This window comes from Myotis yumanensis, unplaced genomic scaffold (genome assembly GCF_028538775.1).
Source record: "Myotis yumanensis isolate MYYU_CA2020_CCGP unplaced genomic scaffold, mMyoYum1.0.hap1 SCAF_6, whole genome shotgun sequence".
Lineage (NCBI taxonomy): Eukaryota > Metazoa > Chordata > Mammalia > Chiroptera > Vespertilionidae > Myotis > Myotis yumanensis.
The window spans coordinates 74,113,654-74,141,110 of NW_027223757.1; the positions used below are offsets into that span (position 1 = coordinate 74,113,654).

At 37.7% G+C, this 27,457-nt stretch overlaps 1 protein-coding gene across 2 annotated transcripts in view; it reads left to right on the forward strand.

Moving 5' to 3' along the window:
* The window catches only part of HMGCLL1 (3-hydroxy-3-methylglutaryl-CoA lyase like 1), a 164,739-nt gene that overhangs the window by 57,055 nt on the left and 80,227 nt on the right, over positions 1-27,457 (forward strand). The window contains exons 4-5 of one of the 2 annotated variants that reach the window (XM_070418367.1): positions 16,682-16,777; positions 18,911-19,059. In XM_070418367.1, coding sequence (XP_070274468.1) covers positions 16,682-16,777; positions 18,911-19,059 — 245 coding nt within the window. The remainder of the gene's footprint in view (positions 1-16,681; positions 16,778-18,910; positions 19,060-27,457) is intronic. The other variant, XM_070418368.1, reaches the window with a different exon arrangement.

Sequence of the window (27,457 nt, forward strand, 5' to 3'; positions counted from 1 at the left end):
GTTTCAAAGATACCTACCTGCGTATGCGAACCGTTTCATACCCATTTCAATCGAACCCATACTTCAAAAGACATAGGAATTTTAAACTAACTCTGATTTTGCGCGGGAAACCTAAATAATTGCCCGCGCCAGCTTATATTGTGGCGGGAAATTCACCCGACACCAGTTAATATGTTTGCTCTCTTTAGCGCCATGTGTTTTAACCAAGGTCACCTCTCCGAGAAAGGTTGTTTCCCCAGGTGGGGATCTTTCCCTGAGGTTAGGAAGGGGATACAACCCCTTAATTAAGTGCCAGGCGGGTAGTTAAGCTACATAATCTTTACTCCCTGGAATGGAGATAAGAAACGCCCTAACCTTTGTAATAGAAATTGACAGGATTAAAATCGGCTGGTATAAATATGGATGTAACAAGACAATAAACATCAGAACCTCATCAGATCCTAACCAGAACTTCGCTGGAGATCCTGGCTATAGGTCCTGACTAGGCTGCTGATCAACTGAAGGCTGTCTTCCTGTCATTCCTTCTTCGCCGACTCCGTCCACACCTTTGGGGACCCCTGGACCTGCTGGGATTGGACCCCAGCAACATCATCAGAACCTCATCAGCTCCTCATCAGCTCCTCATCAGCTCCTCATCAGATCCTAGTCAGATCCTAACCAGAACCTAGGGAAAGAACATGGCAAAAGATCCTGGACAGAACCTGGCTACAGAACTTCCCTGGAGAACCTAGACAGAACATGGCAAAAGAACCTGGATAGAACCTGGCTAAAGAACCTGGCGACCGAACCTGGCTGGAGAACCTGGCTAGAGAACCTTGCAACAGAACCTGACTACAGAACCTAGAGACAGAACCTAGCGAGAGAACATGGACACAGAACTTGGCTAGAGATTCTGGACAGAACTTGGCTAGAGATCCTGGCTAGGCTGCTGATCAACTGAACGCTGTCTCCATGTCATTCCTTCTTCGCCGACTCCGTCCACACCTTTGGGGACCCCTGGACCCGCTGGGGTTGGACCCCAGCACTGGATCAGGCTGGTTGCCTGCCACATAGCCACCAGTTGTTCCAGTTATTCTGGTCGTTCCACCATTCCAGTCGCTGGGCTTTTATATATATAGATAGTTTCTAAATGTACTAGGCTTGTTTCTTTTTTTTTTAAATATGTTTTTATTGAGTTTAGAGTGAGAGGGAGGGAGAGGGATAAAAGATAGAAACTAGAAACATCCATGAGAGAGAAGCATCCATCCACTGCCTCCGGCACGCCCCCTTGGGGATTGAGCCTGCAGCTGAGGCACATGCCCTGACTCAGACTGGAATTGGTGACCTCTCGATGCATGGGTCAATGCTCAACTACTGAGCCACACTGTCCAGGCTTGTTTCATTTTTCAACTTATTTGATTTGAGCATGTTGAATTTCTTCCACATCAAATAATAATTGCTGTGTGTTCAAAATTTGGTCTCAGAGAAGAAATAAAGACACCGAGTTCTCTAGTCAATGACCTTAGATGGTTATTGAAAGTTAAATGAGGATAAAATTGTTCTATAAGAACTATATACACATAGAAAAAATATATTCATTCCTTAGGAAATAGAAATAAACATACAATAGGTTCCACCTCATTTTGCTCCCAGCATTAAATGGAATGAACCATAGACTCTTTAGACTTGTCTGTAAGTCTAATTTTTTTTTTTGCATTGACCATGTAGCTTGTGGAGAACATTCCAGCTGTATGTTTGTGCAAATGCATGTGCGCATGTGTATTCGAATAGGTGCAATTGTCATGTATTCTTGAAAACTAGTAAAATTAATGCTGGTTCTTTTGATTATCTGCATAACAAATAACTCCACAGTTTAGTGGCTTAATAACACTTGTTTGTGCTTTGGTTTCTGTGGATCAAGAATTCAGGAATGGCTCAGTTGGGTATCTCTGGCTAGATGTCCCTCTGAGATGTGGTCAGAGATGGAGCAGCAGGGCTAGGAGTCTGGGAGCTGAGGGCTGCTGGGCACCTCTCTTTCCCTCTGTCTTCTCAGAGCCTCTCCTCGTGGTCTCTGTCTGGGTGAGTGTGGACTTCCTCACAGCATGGCAGCTTTAGACAAAAAAGTGACTCAGAACTGCAAAGGGGAGTGTTGTAAGAGGCAGGGAAAAGTGGTGTGCCGTTTAGAACCAAGCCTTGTAAATTTCATAGCGTTACTTTTAAATAATATATTCATTGAGCCAGTTGCAAAGGCACCCAGTTTCAGAGGGAGGAGGACAGACAGCACCTCTTGATTGGGAAGGACAGTTTAGAAGAACACGTGTGAGGGGAAATATCCTTGGAGCCATTTTTATAATCCACGACACTTACGTGTTTTTAAATGGTCTAACTCCAAAGTTTGACCGCGAGAAATGAAAAGTAGCAATTAGGTTTTTCTGGCTTTTTGTTAGCACAAAACACTCTGCATTATTTTAAGTTGCTATATTAACATGTTCATCGGAATCTTCTCCTTTTAAATGAAAATAATCGCATTTAATTAACCCAGTTATATGCTTTTTCTCACTAATAATTAAAGAATAAATAAAGAGAAAAGCAAGTTCTGCATTTTGAAAATCCCAAGTTTAGAAAGAAAGGAAAGAAAGAAAGAAAGAAAGAAAGAAAGAAAGAAAGAAAGAAAGAAAGAAAGAAAGAAAGAAGAAAGAAAGAAAGAGAAAGGAAGACAGAATGGGAGGAAGGAAGGAAGGAAGGAAGGAAGACAGAATGGGAGGAAGGAAGGAAGGAAGGAAGGAAGGAAGGAAGGAAGGAAGGAAGGAAGGCAGGCTTTAGCACTAGCAGGGCTGCTAATTCTTACCTCACTCCCTTTATAAGGTTGTTTTGCCTCAAATGGGGTTCAGGTTGGTATTGGAGGGAGAGGTGTGTTGCCTAGACAAGTTGCGAGGTGAGGGGGAGAAAGCTGCACCCACAGTCCCTTCAGATCTTCCTCCCCTCACCTCTGGCAAAGGCAGAGATGGGGTCGAAGCAGGTTGAAACAGTCCTAGGCATTTGCTTTCCTAACCTCTTTTACTCTGGAGTAAAGCCACCTTTTCCCTGAATACCAGCTTCTAGCATGCAGCCCAAAGTAGAGAGGAGGTCCCAGGAGGGAAGAATCGCCTCCTGCCAGAAGATGGGGCAGGAAAAAGGCAAAAAAAAAAAAAAAAAAAGCCAGAAAACAAGAGGTAAACATTAGTGCTTGCAGTTTACCCTCCAGATCAACCCCAAATCCCTGCCATCCACTCTGAAAACGGTGAGCACACACCGCGCAGGAGTCAGGGCCTTCACTGCAGAATGTTATTTCTATACCCAGAAGCTGTGCCTCCACGTCTAGACCTGCTCAGCAGAGTCCCAGCTTCCTGACCGACACCTCTGCAGAGAGCCTGGTGTAGCCTATTTGGCATGCCTGGCACGCTCACACCATTCAGTTCCATGTGTTAAATTATTTAGGTAATGTCTACTTGGAAAGAATAAAGAACAGGAAGCCTTTTTTTTTTTTTTTTGTCAGAGCAAAAGTCAGCGTACTCCAGAAATGAAAAGTAGCAATTAGATTTTTGTTTGCTTTTTAGTTTCTTTTATTTTCTTTTTCTTAAATATGTTTTTTTTATTGATTTCAGAGAGAGGAAGGGGGAGGGAGAGAGAAAATTGATGAGAGAGAAACATCAGTTGGCTGCCTCCTGCACATCTCCTATTCAGGATTGAGCCCGAAACCTGAGGATGTGCCCTGACTGGGAATTGAACAGGCAACCTCCTGGTGCGTGGGATGGCCCTCAACTATCTGAGCCACATCAGCTGGGCTATTTTATTTTATTGTTGACAGTATTACAAATGTCCCCAATCCCTCCCCTTACCCCCTATTTCCCAGGCCCCTTTTTGTTAGCATAAAACACCCTGCAGTATTTTAAGTTGCTATATTAACATATTCCTCTAAATTTGCAGTCAAATTTTTCTCCTTTTAAAGAAAACAATCACATGCATTCTGAATACTATACTATGCACTGTTTACAATGTGGCAATGTATCTGATTGATATTCTATACTAGTGTTGGTTATATAATAGTGAGTATCACTGGCTATAGCTTTACAGTGATAAACTCCTTCATTCCTCTAATCAGTGGGTGGGGTTTGCTTAACCATTTGTTTTTAAGCAGTGATCGACCCAAAAGTGTTATTTTTAAGTTGCTTCATTGTACCATTATCACATCATTGTTACTATAATCACTTAGAGCAAGCAAATTGCCTGAGGCAGTGTTTGTCAACCTTTTTTATCTCACAGAACACATAAACTGATTACTAAGATTCTGCTGCACACCCAAAATATATTATGTGCTTTGCTGATCGGACAAAAAAATAGGTATAATTTTGATTCATTCACACCAGGTGCCTACTGTTGTCTTGGATGTTGTCATTTTTTTTTTTTTTGACAATCTAAGGGAAAAGAGCTCAGTGCTCCTGACTAAACAGGTACTGCATGTTTTAAAAATTCTTGTGGCATACCAGTGTGCCCCTTAGGGCATAACTGACTGAAAATTTCTGGCCTAAAACATAATCACAAATTTTTAAAACACCTTTATCTCTCACAGAAAAGAATACGAAATATGAATATATATATTTTTGTTATTGTTATTCTGTAGCTCAGATGTAGTTTCATGACAGTCTGCAAAGCAAAGCAAAGAAAGACTTGTAATTAAGAGCAATAATGCCAGGAATTTTACTGGTTAGATTTTAAAATTTTTCACACTGAAGGTGTAATTCTATATTTTTTGGATGTTTTTCCCCATGACACCAAAATTCATGATTATTATCAAAGATTTATTAGGCTCAGCATGCACTACTTTCCAATTACTTAATTTGATCAAAATTTTGATTAACAAATTGGGTTTTGGAGTTCTTAGATTTATAAGTGAAACCGTAACAAAATTTTAAAGGAAACACTTTACCTCCCTTTTAATTTAATTATATTGTTTACCATTTACCAATTTTTTTTCCTGAATTTTCCCATAAAAGAAACTTTTAAAGCCACTTTGATCATGTTAAAATTGAATTTTTGTGTCTGATTTAAATTATCTTAAAATTTGGTCTTGTAGAACTATCAGTATACGTTAGTAGCCGAAAGGGCTGTTTATTATATCCTTTATTGTAAAAGCCTAATATGCAAAGTGTCTGGTCAACCAGTCAGCCGTTCAGCCAATCAAAGTGTAATATGCTAATGATATGCTAAGGCCACTCAACTGCTCGCTATGATGTGCACTGACCACCAGGGGGCAGACAGTCGACTGGTCGACCAGTCACTATGACGTGCAATGACCACCAGGGGGAAGTCGACCAGTTGACCAGTTGCTATGACGTGTACTGACCACCAGGGTGCAGATGCTCTGACCCGTAGGTTAGCTTGCTGCTGTGGTCCAGCCGATCTGGTCTGAGCGAGATGGGCCAGACATGCCCTGGAGCCCTCCTGTGGTCCCTTCCCGGCTGGCCAACATCCCACAGCCCTCCCCCGCCCTGATCGTACACCAGTGGGGTCCTTTGGCCTGACTTGTGCCCTCTCAAAATCTGGGACCCCTCGGGGATGTCGGAGAGCTAGTTTCACCCCGATCCCGCAGGCCAGGCCGAGGGACCCACACTGGTGCATGATTTTGTGCACCGGACCTCTAGTAATTACATAAAAGCTGAAGGGAGGTACAGTTTAGTAAGGAGAGACTTGAATCTAACTTTTTAATGTTCTTTTTTGCATTACTCTGATTAGTTGGTTGATAAACATTGCCAATCTTATTTTAGTGTAAACTCCTTCTGTTGATATGACTCCTGACTAAGCTTCCTAAGTGCAGTCCACTGTAAGATACTCAGAGTATGCCCTCTGGGTGAGGCTGGAAGGAATTGAAGTCCTGCTAGAGTGCTCAGGGATGACTCTCACATGGAGAACCATAGCCATTAGTGAAATCTGGGTTTAAAGTGTTAAGAAATTAGTTGTGAACTGGTTTGCTCATCAGTTTTAAGTATGTGTTCAAGTAGCACTTGTTTTAAAAAATATATGATCCTTGTACATGGAGCATTGAAAATGAAAATATGACACCACACATTTTTAAATTGTTAGGCTATGATTTTAAAAGATATTTTATTAATCTGTTTATAAAGAATTATGTTTTCTAGTTAATTTTTTAAAGTAATATTTTGAATTTTTTAGACAAACACACACATTGATCTGAAATTGCCTGATTAAATTATTGGGAAGTTCTCTAGGAGTAACATGTAGTAAACAGAGAATTAGATAATATGAATGCTAAAACCACATTATATTTAAAAAATAACCTTAAATAATAGTTAAGATTTATATTTACAACTTAGGCATGAATGAGACATGTCTGTGTTAACATTTCACTTATTCCACATTTGATAAAAAAAGACTATAGATTTCTTTTAAATTATTTTTTTCACTTAAATTATACCTGTACACAGGAAGCATACTTTAAAAAGCATTTTATTTTATTATACTTCAAAATTTTTATCCACATTTATTGAGCTTAAATGTTCAATTTATAGAATTTATTGGTGATTGGAATTATAATTTTTAGAATATTAGAGTATTTTGTAACATCTATGAATTTTAGATTTTTGTTCATTGTTAATATATAGAAAAATGCTGTTTATTTTATAAATGTCTTGGACAACTTCTATGTACTCACATTCATATTTTCCTTTTAAAATGCACAATTAGGTGCTCTTTTGAAATATCAACATGTTGAAGCAACTTTATGCTGATAACTTTAGAACATAACACTACTTACTCCAGACCTCCTTTCACTGCTCTTATGTGGGAACCACTAGTAAATTGTAACACTATTCTTAGTCCAGGCTGATGCATTTTATATTGAATTCAGCTTATGGTACATAGTAAGAACGTATTTCTAAGTAACACAAAATAGTTATTTCCCCCAAGTCCTCCAGGTTGCAGGTTTCCTGAGCTTTTAGTGATGTTATTATGTCTATTGTTTAGATATAACAACATATCTATTTTCTGGTGGAACAATAGAAAATCTGAAACCTGATTCTTACTCATCATATGGTTTGGCAGTTGTTTTTATCACTTTATACCTTGGAGTTTTTTCCCCATTTTTTTTACCCACCCACCCCTTCCTTTTACTGTGTCTCTACTAACAAAACACATTGAGTTCTTTGTCGGACTCCAAAATTGAATAACGTATAGTTGCTCACAATAACCATAATATCTACATAATAAGGCACTTATAAAGATAAAATAGATAATGAAATCAAATCACTGAAAAAATTAAAACTCATACAAAAGGTTTTTTAAGTGAAGTGAATATCTCTAAAGGAGTTATAATAAAATCAAACCTAGGGATACATTAAGCAGTTTGTCACTAGCCACTCTGGCCAACCTTTCCAAGCTCTCCCTTCAAATCTCTCGTAGACCTTTCGACAAAGATCTAGTTCTGCCTTCTTTACTATTTACCAAAACAGACACCTCCAAATCCATATACAGTGGGGCCTTGACTTACGAGTGTCCCGACTAACCAGTTTTTCGAGATACGAGCTATCTCTCGGCGGTCACAGTGAACGCCACAACATCAGCCCCGCATCACGTGTCTCACTCGTTCACTTTATGATTTGACATACAAGTAATTTGAGTTACGAGCTCCGTCATGGAACGAATTAAACTCGTAAGTCAAGGCCCCACTGTACTATCCAAATCATTGTAGTTTAAGCATACAAGCCATTGTAGTGAGCACATTGCTTGTCATGGCAGTAAGACCTTTATTGCTGTAGCCCTTTCTTATTGCCAGTGTTTATTGGCAGTGAGATAGTCTCCCTCAAACAACCCAGGCTTACCCTCCCTTCTCATCAGTGCAGCTGTTCACTGTGGGCAGAGATGGCTGACAGCAGGAAGTGTAAATTTTGAAGGGAAACTCCATTTATAGTCAGTCTAGAATGGGTACAATTAGATGTAGTGTTTTAACAATCACTTCTTCCGTGCATGGGAAATAACAGTCAACAGGGTTATTATCAAACACAAAGGCATGATATATGAGAGACAACACAGTTGAATGGAAAGAAAATTATACTGGGAGCCCTGAGACTTCTTGCCCTTGCTCCAGATTGATGTTGGGAACATGATTGTTTTGACACGGGAAGACCAGGAGGGTGGTCACAAAAGGCACTGACCTGAACAAAGAATAACTAACACTTATTTGTTATGTTTATCTTAGGAAACTGGGAAATGTTATTTCATAAAATGACTTTGGTTTCTCTGTCTGGAACATTGGCCTCCTAGTTTATAACCCACAAATCCATTGGGTAGACTGGGTTGATTTTACAATTTAAAAATACAGATTTGTGCACATGATTAGGTTATAATTAATGTCTTGTCTGCATTCACAGTAGAAGAGTAGGGATCCTATGCTACTTGCTTTGGTCACTTTTGAGAAGCATGTGTGTTCCATCAATAGAGGGCAGGACCAAAGTCCTTAGGACACAATGGTAACGTTGACTAAGGAAGTACTACAGGAAATTGTACACCAGGCCAAATTAGTTTTAAGGCTTCTGGATTTTAGAAATTTTCTGAGTATGGTGTCAGACCATTTTAGCAGTGGCAGCCAAGACAGGGTATTGGGTAGGGGAAAAAAAACAACCCAAAAAACTGGATGTTCAATTTTCCAGAGATTTCCTGTGTTTATTATTGTAAGACTGTGATTTATTAAAACTGTCTTACTTCTTCAAGCAGACCAAGGTTTCCTCTGTGCTACTGAGGCTAAGATATATGGGGTTTGTGCAAAGAGTCTGTGAATGAGACAAGGTTATAGTACCCAGGCTACAATGGTATTCATAGTTGGGTAGAGCATTTTCACCTGGGTTGTCAAGAAGAGCTCTGGTCTCATTTTTTCTCATTACTGCATTTACAAATGGATTGCCTCTAAAAGGGGTTACTGCTCAAATTGAGTTTCGAGTTATAGGATCTGAAACCACATTATTTACACTTTTAGAGTAATCGATGGCATGTGTTGAAGAAATTGCATGTTCTACATCCTGTCCTTCTGCTGTGCTCCTGCATATAGAAGGCAGTATCATCAGTTATGTCTCATCTGGCCAGTGGAGATCGTAGACAAATACCTACTGACATTTCCTGCTTATATTTATGTTGTCCTGGGTGATGATGGTGTGGTGGGCAAACAAAAACAAAAACAAAGGACAATTAAAATATGATAAATGATTCAGTAAACTGTATTAGCAGGGAAAAACGAGGGTTATAGGTCTCTAAGTTTTAAGTCTATTTCCTGGAAAAAATTAAAATGGTTTATTAGGCAGAGAATTCATAAAAATAAATATACAGTTGATTCTTGAATTAGGCAAGGGTTAGGGTGCCAAACACCCAGGCAGTGGAAAACTCATGTATAACTGTTGACTCCCCCCAAAACTTGACAATTAATAACCTACTGTTGAGCAGGAAGCCTTATAGATAACATAGATAGTAAATTAATACATATCTGGTATGTTATATGTATTATGCACTATGTATTCTTATGTTAAGTAGAGGAAAAATGTAACTAAGAAAATCTTAAGGAAAAGAAAATACACTTACAGTGTTTATTTTTAAAAATCCTCGTATAAGTGGATGCCCACAGTTCAAACCCACGTTGTTAAAGGGGCAACTGTACTCAGAAACATTATGGATCTACCAAGAATAAGCTTAGGTTCTGGCTCTGTACATTTTGAAACCTGTTTCTCCTCAAATATTTACACACTTCTGGTTCCAGATATTGTAGGTCAGGATGAATATGGATTGTTGGCTTAACTTGAGAGTGACAGTTTTAATAGGAGATACATTGAGTACTCTATTTTGTTATATATTTTAAGTATATGAGAATATTTATACCAACGTTTTTTTAAGAGTGCTGCAATTGTGAGCTTCCCCCCCGAGTGGATAAGTCTATGTCTGGATTCATACATAAGGAAATATAATATAGCAACCTAAATGATTTAAATGGTATTCCAATCTTTGTGTGTGTTACTTGAAGGCAGTTACAGGAGACCCATTCTATAGATAAAGTAACTCTGTTTCATTGCTTTTTGTCTTCTCACACTTTTTCACTGCCCCAGAGCAGTAAAAGCATCTCACCACCAAAGCATACGTCTTGAACCCCATTTTGTATCTCCCCAAACTTGTTACTGTTTAGGTAATTTAGATTTTTCTGACTATCTCATCCTGCTTTTCCTAGCAGTTCATAGTTTCCCCCTTCTCCTCAATATACCATAAGCACCCCGATGCCGGTCTTGTTAGAGGGCAGGGGAGAGAAACAATTTCAGCTCTTTCGCAGGAGAATAGAGTGAAGGATAGTGGGTAGTGTTCACCCATCTATGAAGCTTGACTTGGTCGTACTGACTGGACCAGGTCAGATTAAAGGGGATAAAAAGTAGAGTCCAATATACATGTTACAAGTCCAGTTGTAAGAGGGGTCCAGTTAGGTAATTTCACAGATAGCACTTTACAGGAATCACTGTAAAGATTCAGTATCTTAACTTTTCCCCCTCCTACTAGAGAAACACTTGAATAAATTTTAGATCCTACTCGAAACATTTTTGCCATTTAAAAACACAGTACCACCGAAACCGGTTTGGCTCAGTGGATAGAGCGTCGGCCTGCGGACTGAATGGTCCCAGGTTCGATTCCGGTCAAGGGCATGTACCTGGGTTGCGGGCACATCCCCAGCAGGAGATGTGCAGGAGGCAGCTGATCGATGTTTCTCTCTCATCGATGTTTCTAACTCTCTATCTCTCTCCCTTCCTCTCTGTAAAAAAATCAATAAAATATATTTAAAAAATAAAAAATAAAAATAAAAACACAGTACTAACTGAAACTCTTAATGCTTCCCCAGTCACACAGTCCAATCACCTCAACTTCAACAGAGCCACAAAGATGCGCTGAGTATTTTCTACGGGTGATGGAAAACAGTTCCTCTCACATACTTTCGAATCTTGTTAGTTACTAATCTCAAGTTAAAATAATCAGTGTAGCAGTTTTATGAATGATAAATGTGTATAAGGGACTTTCATATAAAATTTGTAATAAATGTAGCTCTGGATCTTAGCAACCTATACAATGATGTATCTTTATAATTGCATTTGTTCTGGGAAACGGAAAAACATGTTAACCAGTGATTGTTTTTTAAATGAATAGAAGTGAATTTTTCTAAAAACTGGATTAGAAATTCTCAGTTTCCTCTGCACTTTCACCTAAACTATATCATAAATATTCGTTTCCCTTTATTGAGTATCTCAGGCAACATATATTCTGTTGGAACTGAACAGAATTTGATCAGTGTATATTCTGTTTCCTCAAACAATTGTGGTTTTTTTTTAAGAGAAGTAAAGGGTAATAAGTATTTTTACTTTTCATTTCAATGGACTTTAAAATGAAATAATTATATTACTTTAAAAATTAAATTAATTATGTAAAAAGTCACTCTATAATTATCTGCAGAAACTTTAAGCATCTTTTTAAGTTTAGTCTTATTAAATGCTTTCCTTTTACAGTACATTAGAAAGTTAAATTTATCATAGAAAAAAAGTATGTATATATGAATAGTTTTGCTCTATGAATATTTTTGAATAGTTTTAAGCTTTATGAATAGTTCTGCTTTATGAAACTCTATGAATATTTTGCTTCAAAGAAAAACAGGCCCCTGAGTTATTTATATTTGGTGTAGACAGATTTAGTTGAAATGGTTGTCATTGTTCTCATTTAGGTTGCAAAGAAAAATGTTTCTTTATCTGTGCTCCATGGAACTTCAGATTACATGGTACCTGTACTGTTTTGTATTTGATACACGCACAAACACACACACATATATCTTCCCCCACTAGCCTGTGTATTGGCTGCATCGGTTTTATTTTTCTATGCCATGATGTTAGATATGCGGTAAGTGTATAAAATGTTGAAATGAGTCAGTATTAAATATTAAAATGAATTATAAAAATCATGATATTTTAAGGTCTCATGATATTTTGAAATTAACTTTTGTATGCCCCAATGGTAAATTTCATAGTCTATTACAAAATGTAGTTGAAACTTCCAATATTTTCCTCTCCTAAACTTATGGGAAACCTGTTGTCATTTTTTATGACTACATACTCATGCATTATCGTAAAATTCTGTAATTTTAGGGAATTTATGTGAGGTGCCAACACTTAATACTCAAACTATATTTTAGCCAGTGCTGTTGCCTGGAGAACACATTGAAATCCTAAATATTTAGGAGAGCTATAGCATTCAGATAAAAACAAAGTATTAGAAGAGATCTATATATGTATAATGTGTAGAGTGTCCAAATTTAATCACACCATGATAGAATGAGTAGCAGATATAATAAAATATCTTAACTATATACCTGTTACATTCTAATCCTTGTGACACTTCGCATATTTTTAAGACTCTTGGAGTGTTGCACGAATATTGTGATTATTTGAATCCATATCAAAATATGAATGCTATGAATTGATTAACCATGGTATAGCCTGTTTTGTTGGCTAGATAGACATATACATATTGCCATTTCCAGACTGAGGCAAGATGATGGCAAAGCATGTTACCAACCAAATTGTGGGGATATTTATGATTTTAAATGAAAAATTACAAAAAATATTTAAAATATTTTAATAAAACCAGATGTAGAAAAGTTATAATATTGGAAAGAAATAGGGATAGAAGGAGTCAATGGAGGAAAAAGGGGGGCATGTAGTAATTTCAACAATAAAGATTTGTTTAAAAAACAGTTTTCTTATTGTTTGAATAATAAACGTTAGACATCAAAAGAACATCAAACTTAAAGTATACTTGTACACCTAAGAGTTAAATAAATGATGAATAAATAAATAAGGCTGGGACTTTATACCTTTCATTGAAACCTGCTCTATTTTATTTATTATAATACAATTATATCCTATCAGCATTTCCTAAAGCTCTTTCCATAATTGTCTTTATTGACCAAATTTAGACAGAATACTGTTATTTTTAAAAAAATATATTTTATTGATTGTTTACAGAGAGGAAGGGAGAGGGATAGAGAGTTAGAAACATTGATGAGCGAGAAATATCGATCAGCTGGCCTCCTGCACACCCCCCACTGGGGTTGTGCCAGCAACCAAGGCACATGCCCTTGACCGGAATCGAACCCGGGACCCTTTGGTCCGCAGGCCGACACTCTATCCACTGAGCCAAGCCAGTCAGGGCAATACTATTATTTTTTAAAAATACCTCATTATATTGTTAATATTTTTAAAAAGGAAATAAAATACTGATTTGGTGGATTCTAATTAATATATTTATCATAATTTCATTAAGGTATCTTTAATGATTATCAAAGCTTAGTTTTCATGACCTAATAATTTAGTTACTTTGTTTCTGTTTATTTTCTGGTTCTACTGATGAAGCATCTCTTGAGTCATTATTCCATTACATAAATTTCTTCATTTTGGTTCAACATTTTTGTTAAATAACATGTAAAATGACATAATCACTTACAAGATAATAAAACCTACATTTCTTAAGGATTAAATTTTGTTTTGTGCCCTTTGTGCTCTTTTCTGATGCACATACTTTACCCTAATCTGTGTGTTGGTTAGAGAAGCACTCTTTATGCCTATTTGTTATCGTGTTAATATAAATGTCTCTAATAAATATTTAAGCATACTATGTTTAGTTAGACATAAGTGTTCATAGTACCGATTAACATTATTCTCTGGTAAGAGCGTGTTGTTTTAGATTTCATTGCAATATCCTAAAAGTAGTTGTGACTTTGCTTTTCTTTCTCCTTAAAATTAGAAATAAAAGCTCTAAAATTTTTATTATAATTTGTGTGTGCATGTTTACATGTACATGTCTGAGAGAAAACTTGTGCTTGCAAGAGAGGGAGTGAGGGAGGAAGAAAAAGAGAATGCGTGCACTCTAGCACAAAGGCTAAATTCATGAAGATGCAATTGAGAATTGTGTTGAAATATGCACAAACATAAGATATTTTGAATAGAAGGTTATACAATACCAAGGACAACATTTTTTAAGCAAAGCCATGGCCTTATACTAGTAGCCACTGTGTCCCACTGTTTTTTTTTGGGGGGGGGGGGAATCTATTCCCTGTGCCATTTCTCTACAACAGAACTTGGTCAAAATTGCCTGAAAATTGCCTCTCTACTCTCTAGCCTGCCCTTTGCATCTCTCCCAGATTACTCTTCCTAAAATACTGCATTTGTTCCAGGCTTCTCCTGTTAATTAAACCCACTCCACGTGGCTTTCTATTCCTTTCACAGTATCTGGGAATTTTAGAGTAATGGGAACTTAACTCAAAGACATAACAGTGGCTGGCTCTTCTCTAGCCAAACATCAGGTTCTTATCTCTGCACCTGTCCTCCTCTTTTCCAGCCCTGTTGATTTTTTTTTTATTGTTTCAGGCTTTTTGGCTATGTAATGACTTTCCTGAGAGCTTAGTGGTATAAATAAACATTTGTTAAACTAACAAAATCTGAGGATTGAAATTAGAGCAGAATAGTATAGAAGGGCATGTTGTCTCTGGTTCACACTGTATGGGGCCTCATCTGGTACTCACATGCTGGAGGATAAAGTCATCTAAATCGTCCTTGGATCACAAATTTAGGGGGTCAGGCTGATGCTGACTGCTCTCTATGTGGGCCTCTTCATGTGGGCTCTCTGCTTAAGCTGAGCTTTTCCAACAGCATCTCAGCTCATTTCCCCACAATGGCCTCCCTCAATGAGAAACCCACATTTCATAATCTGTGCTCTCATTTATAACCAGTATATTCTTTTGGATTGTTACCTTTCCATGTGCATCTGTTTTATCTCCTCCACTATATTGTTCATTATTCAGTGCAAGGACCTTACTTTTCTGTATTTATATTTCCCACAGGGCCTACCATAGGGCTTTAGACCTAGTAGGTGCTCAATAAACATCTGGATTAAAGTTATATCAACTTAGAATGAAATGACTTAGCTTTTATGCAATGGAGATGACTACAGTGGATAGTCGTAAATGATGCAGCTGTGAGGTGGGGGGGGATATGATCCCTATGTACATGTGACCCCTAAGAAATAAGTGTGCAAGAATCACATTTCAGATAAATAAATGCGTATGGAAAGAATGAAGCATGAAAGCTTACATGTCAAAAAGGCATGATGGTAGTCAATGAGAGGCACTCTTTTTGCCTCTAAATATTTAATTTTAAATTTTTATGTAATTGTTCCAAATTATATCATTGAAAGTATTAAATTTAATTCTACTGGCATTTAACTGAGAGTCAATAAGACCAATTGAAGAATAAGGGTAAATATTATAACAATTTCATATTTTTAAAAGTGTAGTTATATTAAGAAAAAAATTATACTTTGTTTTACTTTTATTTCACTTTTAAATGAAAAACAATGCATGTTCATTACAACAAACCAGTATTGTAGAGAAAACACAAGCCTTCCCTCATCCATTCCTATAGTGAAGATTCAAATTTTGGATTGGTATATATGTTTTCACAGCTTTATCCATGCTCATTTCATACAATTTTCACTGTTTACATATTGTTCCTCATGTTTATTGTTCATGCCATAATTTATTATTCATACATGCGTGAAGCTCAGGATTATGTCAGTGGTAATTTATCTATGTGATGGTTATGGGATTGGATTATCAATTATTGTCCTAGGGGGCTAAATTATACACTTTGTGGAAACTAGTAAATTAGATATTTTAATTCAAGGTTGATTATTTTTATGAGCCATAGAAAATATAGAAAAATGAAGTCTTGCAGGATAAGTTAAATTTTCCTGTTGTATACTCCATTGTGTTTTTTTCGTTTGCATTATGAAAACACACAGTAGTCTGATGACAGACAGTACAGCATAAAGCAATATGAATATTACTAAATAAAACATATATGCAATATACTGGTATCTCAGCCTTGTTAAATTATCCTAACAGAGATGTGTAATTTTCACTGTACTAAGCATTATAAAATTTCATACACTGAAAATTATTTGGACATAAAATTTTCATGTGGAAGGTAAATGCATAACATATTGTCTTTCAAACTCTCCCCAATCTCAGGGGTATTTGAGGCGTGGTCTATGAAATGAAAGAAAGAGAATAAAGATCAGTAAATGAAAATAGTAGAATTTAGGATTCATGATCATTTGTAATAACTTTTTTTGTTTTTGTTAATCCTTAAAGGATATTTTTCCATTGTATTTTTTAGAGAGAGAGGAAGAGAGGGGAAAAGACAGAGAGAGAGAGAGAAGCATCAATATGAGATAGACACATAGATTAGTTGCTTCCTGCACTCAGCCCAGCCGAGGTTCGAGCCCTTGACCAGAATTGAACCCAAAACCCTTCAATTTGAGGTTTGATGCTCTGTCCACTGAGCCAAACCAGCTAGGGCTGTAATAACTTTATGAATTAAGTTAAACCCAGATCTAGGTATTCTATATTTATGGCATTGAAAACAACATATTTTCAGTGATATTGGTATAGTTTTGTTATTTCAAACATTGATTTATAGAATATACATTAATTAATTACATGCAATTATAATTTTCCTGAAAAACTAAAAGTATGCTTCATAGAATATTGAGTGATATATTTACATATAACTATTATGTGTTTAAGATGGCTGATCACACTGAAGTGATGAAAGGCATTCGTCAATATCCAGGAGTTAGATATCCTGTCCTTACTCCTAATCTTCAGGGTTTTCACCGTGCTGTAAGTATGCTACTAATTTTTTAAAAATCAGTGTCTTATTATTTTAAAGGTTTTTACAAAGTTAAAATGGCATCAAATGTACCTCACTTGTTATCCTTTATAAATACTATGCTAATATATTCACGTGAATACCTGGAGATTAGTAACCTCATGGAACAATTAGGGATTAGAGTGCTCTGTATAAATGGTTCTTCCAAGTTAACCATTCAAAGGAATCAAAACACAAAAATACAGTTACCCATTTTGATGAATTTTTTGGATATTTTGTGCATTCCTTTTAAATAGGAACTGGAATATAACCTAACCATTTCTCAGTCCAGTATTGTAGTTGCTAATATTGTAGTGAATGATTACTTTTGTCCACTTTTGAGGTCAGCTTTCTGCTGCTGCTGCTCTCTCCTCTGGCTGAAGCCAGTCGCTCTCATTGGAACCACCTCTCACAGACTTCCTGTTCCTCTCTGGCTTGTTTCCTCATAGTCCTCTGCAATTTAGGGATTTATATGCAAAAGCTTTAGTAATTACACAAAAAAGAATTAGTGCAATTTTAAGGAAAGGCTTAAGGTATTACGCTTCCATAGCTTTAGTGTAAAAGTTTCGCAGCAGCTGTTTCTGATGTTAATGGATATTTTTCACTTTTGTATTTCAGACTCCATTGCATAAAGTTGAGGTGGTGGGACTTAGTGTGTCTTGTTAAAGCCACTTTAGTTTGATTCAATATAATGATTTGTCACATTGTAAAGAAAAAAGAGGCATTTTAAGAAATTATAAATATTGCTGTCTTTTGGGCCTAAAAAAAAGCAGGGAATGTATCTATCTTGAAAAGATACTGAAAGGACATCCCATAATAGCTTCTGTAAGTAAGTAAAGGAGTGAAACAAATGTTGGCTTGGGCGTGAGGCAAGCCTGTGCTCAAAACAAGGCTCCAGAGTGTTGATAGCTTTGTGACCTCGGGCTAGTGATTTAGCTTCTTTGTCTCCAGTTTTCTCAACTGTAAAACAGTATAATAATATGCAGTAAACAAGATTGTTGATTTGAAATAGGATATGCAAAGTACTAACAACAATACTGGCACATAGTAAGTGTTCAATAAATTTAATTTTAGAGCTTAAAATTTATTTGGAAAAGTGGAAGCCTATATATATATATATAAGATGACAGAATTTATTGTTCTTAATGTATTAATAGGGTATCAGAAAGAAAGGAAAATTTTGGCACAATGCTAGAGATACGTTCATAGAAGGTCTTAAATTTCAGCTGGAAAATTAGGAGGCTTGACATTTGAAAAAAGTCACTAGAGAAGCCTGTGGGAAGGAGTAAAGATGGTAAAAGGGACCCAAAAAAAAAATTGATTAGGTTAACTGGTTGGATTTAAAGACTGGCAAGAGGATTAGGCATTAGACACAGAAGAATATGGTGGTAGCAGTCAAGGGATGAACCACTGGAAGCTAGGTTAAGAGGTGGAAGAGCCAGGCCAGTGTGGTTGAGTGATTGAGCATCAACCCATGAACCAGGAGGTCACAGTTCAATTCCCAGTCAGGGCACATGCCTGGGTTGTAGGTTCGATCTCCAGTGGGAGGTGTGCAGGAGGCAGCCAACCAGTGATTCTCTCTCATCATTGATGTTTCTATCTCTCTCTCCCTTCCTCTTTAAAATCAATAAAAAAATATGTATTTTTAAAAATAGGTGGGAAGATTTGGGACATTATCTAAATGATGAACTGGAGAAATGTTTTTCTGTTAGACTGTAAGAAGAGAAGAAAAGGAAAGCATTTACTGTACTCTATTTTAATAATTGGTCTAAAATTATGTTTTCTATTGATATTAAGAGGTTTTATTGGGTGCTAGTATTTTCCATAATTAAGGTGAAATATTTCTGAGGGTAACGTCATTTAGGAAAGGCAATATTATATTGGAACATCATTACTGTGTTTTCTGTGCTTCATGTATTTATGAGTGTTGTGGTTTCTGGAATTATTCTGTTATTATAAAATATTTTTACATTTCAAAAGAGAGTATGTGGCAATATGAGAGGAATGTAATTTTAAATTCTAAGGCAGATGTTAAAGAATACAAGTATGCCTTTATAGAGTAGTTTTAAACTTACTAGCTTTTGCCTTTAAATTATGTTTTTCAGGTTGCTGCTGGGGCCACAGAGATATCTGTTTTTGGTGCTGCATCTGAATCCTTTAGCAAGAAGAATATTAACTGTTCTATTGAAGAAAGTATGGAGAAGTTTGAGGAGGTTGTTAAGTCTGCAAGGCACCTGAATATTCCAGCACGAGGGTATGAAATCCCACAGATTCTATTTAGTTAACATCAGTTGTTAAAGACCATTTATAAACTATCTAAACATTATTTTATCAGTCATAAAGGTATAGCTAGGGCGTCTTATTTGTGCTTTATGTGATCAGGGCCACTGCTATATAGTCGCACATCTCATTAATATCAGTTAATGATTACAGTGTCCCTATGTCGTGCAAAGTGTAATGCAGTTGGGATCCAAGGGACAAGCATGCAGACCTGATGTTGTTACTCATTTTATTAATACTGAAATATCTAAATGCAGCCATCATTTTATCTCAGCCCAGTGTGATTTAATAAAGTGGTATAAACTCATAACAGCATTTAGAAAGGAATCATCTAATGTGGTTTCCAAATACTTAAAAAAATTTTAAGAACCTTAACTGTATTCCTTCAAAGAATATTTTATTTAGAAGTCCAATAGAGTATGTAAAACAAATGTGAGTCTTTGAGCTACACTGGGAAGTTGGGCCCAGCATTTCACCCAGTCAGCCTCCCTCTCCGCAGCTGTCTTTTTCTGGGTGACCCCAGAGCTGGGTATATAGAAAAGGAAAAGAGAAAGAAAACCTCTCTCTTGTCTGCTTCCAGGGCCAGTAGTTGCAGCATCTATTGCAAACAGGTTCTACACCCAGGCCAGTGTTCTATGAAATGTATAACAAGCCCTTTATTACTTAAAGATGTTGTTGGCCTGGCTGGTGTGGCTCAGTGGTTGAGCATCAACCTGTGAAACAGGTCATGGTTCCATTCCCAGTCAGGGCACTTACCCGAGTTGTGGGCTCAATCCCCAGTAGGGGGCGTACATGAGGCAGCCAATCAATGATTCTCATCATGGATGTTTCTATCTCTCTCTCCCTCTTCCTTCCTCTCTGAAATAAATAAAAATATATATATTTTTTAAAAAAGTTATTTCTAAAACATTAACTAATTTTCTATTGAGTTTTATTATGATGGACATGTTCTAAACAGACCATACCATCTTAATAAATTCAAATGCATAGCATTTGTAAAAGAAGGCTGAGTTCTGCAATTGAATTTAGATGCAGGTTGTACTTCCTTTTGTTGAGGTGACCAAAGTTCCTGGTGGCAGGAAATCTTCAGCAACTAATGAGAAAGACAAGTGAATCCAATTTTGAGGGACAGTATTAGAAAAGGATTAGAATTCAGCTAAGGTCATTGGAAGGGCAAGTGGAATTAGACTGTACCATCGTGAACTATCTTGGTGGTTTGCATACTTTTGTTTAACATTTTTATTTCTATGTACTATGTTTCCGACATGAATTTTTTTAAAGATACAAAATTATTTTTGTAAATAAATATATCCATAACATGCAAACACATAGAAGAAAAAAAATTTAAAAATGACATAATGTATTTCCATAGACGGAAAGTAAAGGATGTCTGTTACTAATGCAAAGTTATAAAACCACAATAAAAAAGAAGGGCTGTACTGTAAGATTCTAAATTAAAACATAAGTTGTTTTGTCTCCTTTAGATGAAAGAGAAAAAATAAAGGAGCTATTCTATTTCCATAGCATGTAGGTTTTAGAGTAAAGTAATTCTCACTGCAAAGTTGAAAAAAACACATAAATATGAGAAGTAAAATGCATCTGCAGCTTACACATCACCTAGGAAATTCTCTTAATGTTGAAGGATGGATGTAAGCATAAATTGTATGATATCAGATTTTATCATCTTAGTTTTCCACTTATAAAACAGGGTAGGTACTGTAATAAAACTAACAGAAACCCTCAATCCTTTTTAATATTGGTTGTTGGATAATTATTACTGATATTGTCCCAGCAATAAAGACATTTCTAACCATCTCACAATGTAAAAAGCTTCCCAGGCTTTGACAGGAAGGGCCACAAGTACAAGATGGAGAGGTAGCACTTGGTCAAATGAGTTAGAAAGTACATTGGAGACTTAAGGTAGAGTTATACTATAGGCACATGTATACTGCTCAATGCAGATCTGGATGTTTGGGGACAGATTTTCTGAAACACTATTCACTTTTAGAAATATGCCTTGCAGTATGTGAGTTCTCTATTTATTTGTGCAGTTGAAAAGTATCTTCTTCCTGCCCCAGGCTTTTAAAGAGTATAAATTAGATTTTGTTTTCACTGGAGATCTGGGCTTTAGGTGCTCATTATTAAAAATCATAGACCACTGGTACTCATTTAAAGAAAAGAGCCATACTCACTCTCAACTACGTGAAGCTGAGGTAGATGCTTCAGCCTGTCTTTCTATGGCAACAGCTGCATCAACATGTTCTTGATCATCATCCAGAAAATTTATGTCGTCAGCTGTTAGATTTAAAGGCCATAAGGCACTATGCATTTTATAAATGCTCACCATTTAAATTTTTATAATAACAGTAAACTTTCATTTGGTCAAAACAGCAGTTTTTATTAAAGTATGAATGCCAATGTTTGATTTCCTACCTCCTGAACACACTTAGGCACATCCATGTGTACACATTTTTAATACATGCTCAGAACTTTAGATAACATCTGGGACACATTGGGAAAAGACAGCATGCCAAGTCATTGACATAAAATGCCGAGTCAGCTAACTACTGCTGTATATACATTATATGTGAATGAGCAGTGAATGTTTACATTTTGGACTTCATTCTTTAATGTGTAATTCACATGACATGTTTAAAAAAAATCTCAGTTATATTTTTATTATGTCTAAATTTTTAAAAAGTTAAGAAGACAAAGAAGACTAAGTGCTTTATAAATGTAATCATTCTCTCTCTATATCAATGACATTTATTGAAAGAATCATCTCTTAGTTGGTCAAGATCCTTTTAAAATTGAAATGCTTCAAAATATCAACATAGTAGCTCTACTGTAAAATATAAGACATTCTGGTCTTAATCCTTTTTGTTTAAAGTAAGTGTCAGCTCTTTAATGAATCACGTGCACTAAGTGTTTGTGACAAGAATCACATGCTCAGGCTCTTTGTGAGAATATTGATTTAAAAAGGAAACTACCACTGAGGTGCCCTTAGTAATTTTGCTATTAAAATGCTTATAAATGCATATGAAAAATTACAATTCACAGGTCAGCAGTAGTGCATATCAAAGCACAACCTTTTTACATAATCAATTTAGGCCTCTTCTTCTGACGTGGAATGACTTGATCCATGATTAACCCCCTGAAAGTCTGAGCCTACTGGAAGCTAAAAAACAAAACAAAACTGTACTTTAAAAATGGTTGTAGGATCCAAACAAAATTATTCACCCATTGTTTATAAAAAATTTTAAAATGCAAAAGTATTTGACTGTGAACTGTAACTGCAGTATTTCTTCTCAAATTCCCAGGAAAAAAATGATACAGAATAATAAGAACAGGGAGTAAAAGGTAAATTAGTAATTAAATGAATAATGACAATCACAGATAATTTTTAGATACAAAAAAACAAAGACAGTTGTAGGATGTGATAATGTTTTACTTTACTCATAATTTTAAATGAGGTAAATTTATTGGTTTATAACATTATACAAGTTTCAGTTCTACATTATAATTCATCTAGAGGCCAGGTGCACAAATTCATGCATGGGTGTTGTCCCTTGACCTGGCCAGCAATCGGGGCTGATGGGGGCTGGCTGGCAGAGGGGAGGGACCGTGGGAGGTTGGCCGGCCAGGGGAAGGGACTGTGAGAGGTTGGCTGGCTGCAGGAGGTTGTCTGTGGGAGCGCACTAATCACCAGGGGCAGTTCCTGCATTGAGCATCTGCCCTCTGGTGGTCAGTGTGCATCATAGCTACCAGCCAGTCATCCGGTCATAACGGTCACTTAGGCTTTTATATATAGAGACTAGAGGCCCGGTGCACAAACATTTGTGCACTCGGCGGGGGGGCGGGGGGGGGGCCCAGCCCGGCCTGTGCCCTCTCACAGTCTGGGACCCCTCAGGAGATAACGACCTGCTGGCTTAGGCCTGCTCCCGGGTGGCAGAGGGCAGGCCCAATCCCTAGGTGCAGCCCCTGGTCAGGCTCAGAGCAGGGCCGATTGGGGAGTTGGGGCGCCGCCCCGTCATGCACAGAGCAGGGCAGATCCGGAGGTTGCAATGCCACCCTCAGTCATGCTCAGGATAGACTGATTGGGGGGTTGGGGCACCGCCCCCTGTTACACTAAAGGCAGGGTCAATGGGGAGGTTGCAGCACCACCCCCTGTCACGCACAGAGCAGGGCCGATCAGGGGGTTGGGGCGCTGCCCCCTGTCAATCACAGAGCAGGGCCAATCAGGGGGTAGGGGAGCTGCCCCCTGTCACTGAAGGAGCAGGGTCCATCAGGGGGGTTGGGGCGCTGCCCCCTGTCACAGAGCAGGGCCCATCAGGGGGTTGAGGAGCTCCCTGCTGTCACTCACAGAGTAGGGCCGATAGGGGAGCTGGGGCACCACCCCCTGTCACACACAGAGCAGGGCGGATCAAGGGGTTGGGGCGCTGCACCCCCCTGTCACACTCAGGGCAGGGCCAATGGGGAGGTTATGGCTCTACCCCGTCACACACAGAGCAAGGCCCGTGGAGGGGGATTGGGGCACCACCCTCTATTACCCACAGAACAGGGCCGATCAGGGGGTTGGGGCGCCACCACTGTCACACTCGGGTCAGGGCCGATGGAGAGGTTATGGTTCTACCTTGTCACACACAGACCAGGGCCCGTGGGGGCAGGGGGTTGGGGCGCCGCACCCTGTCACACACAGAGCAGGGCCGATCAGGGGGTTGGTGCACTGCACCCTGTCACACACAGAGCCACAGGGCAATCGGGGGATTGGGGAGCTCCCCCCTATCAGGCACAGAGCAGGGCTGATCAGGGGGTTTGGGCGCTGCCCCCTGTCACGCTTATCCCAGTGCCGGGAGGCATATTACCCTTTTACTATATAGGATAGAGGCCTGGTGCACGGGTGGGGGCCGGCTGGTTTGCCCTGAAGGGTGTCCTGGATCAGGGTGGGGGTCCCCACTGGGGTGCCTGGCCAGGCTGGCTGAGGGACTGAGGGCTGTTTTCCCGCTGGCAGTTGACTAAAAGCTCCCAACCGCTCCTTGTTTTCTTTTTTTTATTCTGGGCCAGCTTTAGCTCTGAGGCCTCGCTGCTGAAAACATGGACACAATGTTGTGGTCCGGGGCTGACTGAAAGCCGGTTTTGTTTAGCTTCTTATTTGCAACATAGTAATAGTTGCTTAGAGTTGCAGTTGAGAGTCCGGCAAGTGAGGCGGGGAATGTTGGAGTCTGCAGTTCCTGGAGGAAGCAAACCTCCCTGCTCACTTAAGTGCCTGGCTGCCGGCCACCATCTTGGCTGACAGTTAATTTGCATAAGGATACGCTGATTAGCCAATGGGAAGGGTAGCGGTCGTACGCCAATTACCATGTTTCTCTTTTATTAGTGTAGATATCTGTATTCAATACCACCAAAAGTCTCCTTTTCATTCTTCATCATACATTTGACCACCTTTATCCATTTTGCCTTTCCCTTAATCCCCTTTCTCTCTGGTAACCACCAATCCGTTGTCTGTATCTGTGAACTTGTTTTTGTTTTGTTTTGTTTTGTTTTGGTTAGTTCATTGCTTTCTTTCCTTTTTAAAAAAAAATATTCCACATATGAGTAAAATCATAAAATTTTTGTTTTTAATTCTAATGTATTTCATTTAGCATAATACCCTTAAGGTCCATCCATGGTGTTGCAAATAGCAATATTTCATCTTATTTATGGCCATGTAGTATTCCATTATGTGTATACCACATCTTACATGCACACCCCCCCCACACACACCATATAGGTGCCATATCTCCTTTATCCACTCACTGACTGATGACCACTTAGTTTGCTTCCATATCTTAGCTATTATAAATAATGCTATAGTGAACACAGGATACATATACCTTTTTTTGAATTAGGGTTTTCATATCTTTCTGATAAATACCCAGAAGTGGAATAGCTGGATTATATGGTAGTTTGATTTTTAATTTTTGGAGAAACTGTTTTCCATAGTGGCTGTACCAGTTTATATTCCCAAGCAACCATGCCTGAGAGGCCCCTTTTCTCTACCACCTGTCCAAGGCTTGCTATTTCTTCTTGATCATAACCATTCTAAAAGGTGTGAGGTGATTTTTCATTGTGGTTTTGATTTGCATTACCCTAGTAATTAATGATATTGAAGAGCTCTTTATATCCCTGTTGGCCAACTGTATATCTTCCTTGGAAAAATGTCTATTCAAATTTTCTGCCCATGTTTTAATCAGGTTGTTTTTTTTTTTTTATTGAAACATTCTATGAGTTCTTTACATATTTTGGATATTAACCCCTTATTGAAAATATCATTTCAAATATCTTCTCCCATTCAATTGGTTGCCTTTTTATTATGTTTATGGTTTCTTTTGCTGTGCAGGGGCTTTTTAATTTGATGTAGTCCCATGTGTTTATTTTTATTATTATTTCCCTCGCTGTTAGAATCAAATCCACAAAAACATTGCTAAGACCAATGTCCAGGAGCTTGGTGCCTATGTTTTCTTCTATATAATCTATGATTTGAGGGCTTACATTTAAGTCTTTAATCTATATTACTGGTTTTTCCTTTGAGAGATAGAGATAATTTATAACTCAATGCATTTATTAAAAAACTTGCAACCTGCCTGTTTGCTCGTCAAACCGTTAGGCCATGATGTACATATTGTATTTCCTATCTTTCCTTGTCTAATGCAAAATGTCATTTTGGATTCGGATCCGGAACCTGAAGGTAATAGCACTCCTATTGAGTGAGATAATGAGCCTCTCATTTAGGACTCAATTTTTAAAATACACAGTGACTGGCAGGCAGTGTTTCTCATTACTGATGTAACAAATACCTTCCATTGGTCTGACTTACACCAATGGAATTCACTTGCACGTATGGCACCATCTTCTTCAAATCATAATTTACCAAAATATGTTACAAAAAACTCTGAAAAACAGACATCTGTTAAAATTTTCATTCATACCTGTGGTCTGTATGAGAGTTTGTACTTTTTCTAATCTTACTAGTAGATATTATTCCATCACTGCTGTGTGCTAGAATAATACATACTGAGCAATAGTTAATATATATAAGCTGTGTTTGAACAGTCATATCTAAATAGCCATCATGTAGAGCTTTTGAGGAAAGAGTGTGTTTTGCATTTCTCATAAAATTAGCATTTTAGAGCAAATGGAGAATCTTAGCAGAATTGTTTCTTGAGACCCAAGGGACAGTCTTTATTTCTTATATCATCTACAGTGGTAAGTGCACAATAGTCTCTCAAACATTTTTTGTTGGTTTATTAGTAATGGAATCCTAATGGAATAGGTTGATATATTCTGCACTAGTATGTCAGAGCAGCTCATATATTTAATATCTTTATTACCTTTAGACATTGCATGCCATCTCATCACTCTTGTCATTGTTTGTCTCTTCTGATGTTTGACTCTTCACTTCAAGTGATGGTGACATTTATTCAAGATTTTACAAATCCTTTTTCTTTTGTTTTGCCAAGATGATTGGAGGAACGTGAGGTGACTGTGGGGAGGTAGACTTGAGTAAGGCTTAAGTGTAAGTGCTTTTTCACGATTCAGTTCTACTATGTAAAGTTGTTACAGACTTGGATGCCTTAGGTTTGCCATTTATCATGATTTTTCACAATACAGATGCTCCTCAATTTACAACAGAGTTGTCCCAATAAACTCATCATAAATTGAACATATCCCAACTTCAGAATGCATTAAGTACACCTAACCTACTGAACATCATAGCTTCCCCTACCTTAAACATGCTCAGCACAATTTCATTAGCCTACAGTTGGGCAAAATCCTCTCACCCAATGACTACACAGTGGAGTATCATTTGTTTACCCTCACGATCGCATGGCTGACTGGGAGGTGCAGCTCTCTGGCTCTGCCTGGCATCATGAGAGGGTGTTGTACTGCACATGGCGAGTGTAGGAAAGATCAGAATATGGTATTCGAAGTGTGATTTCTACTGAATGCCCATGTTTTTCTCACCATCCTAAAGTCAAAAACTGTAAGTCATACCAACGTAAATCAAGTATTATCTGTACTGATAAATGGCTTCAACAAACACACACAAAACAACTCCCAACTCATTCTGCAGAGTTTATTTTAACACTGCACTTTTTATTAATTTTAACACAGTTAGCTTCATTATGATTGGGGATTTCTTTATTACTCTGTCATCCTAAATAATGTTAAACTTGGTTCCAAATCTGAGCTATCATCTCTAGCTATAGGAGTTAGAACATCAATAGCCTGCATTTAGCTATACATTTATTTTATAGGTAATTTTATAGAAAATTATTCAGAGGGTGGAAATGACATTTTAACAAACATATTGGTGCATTAATTCATTCAAG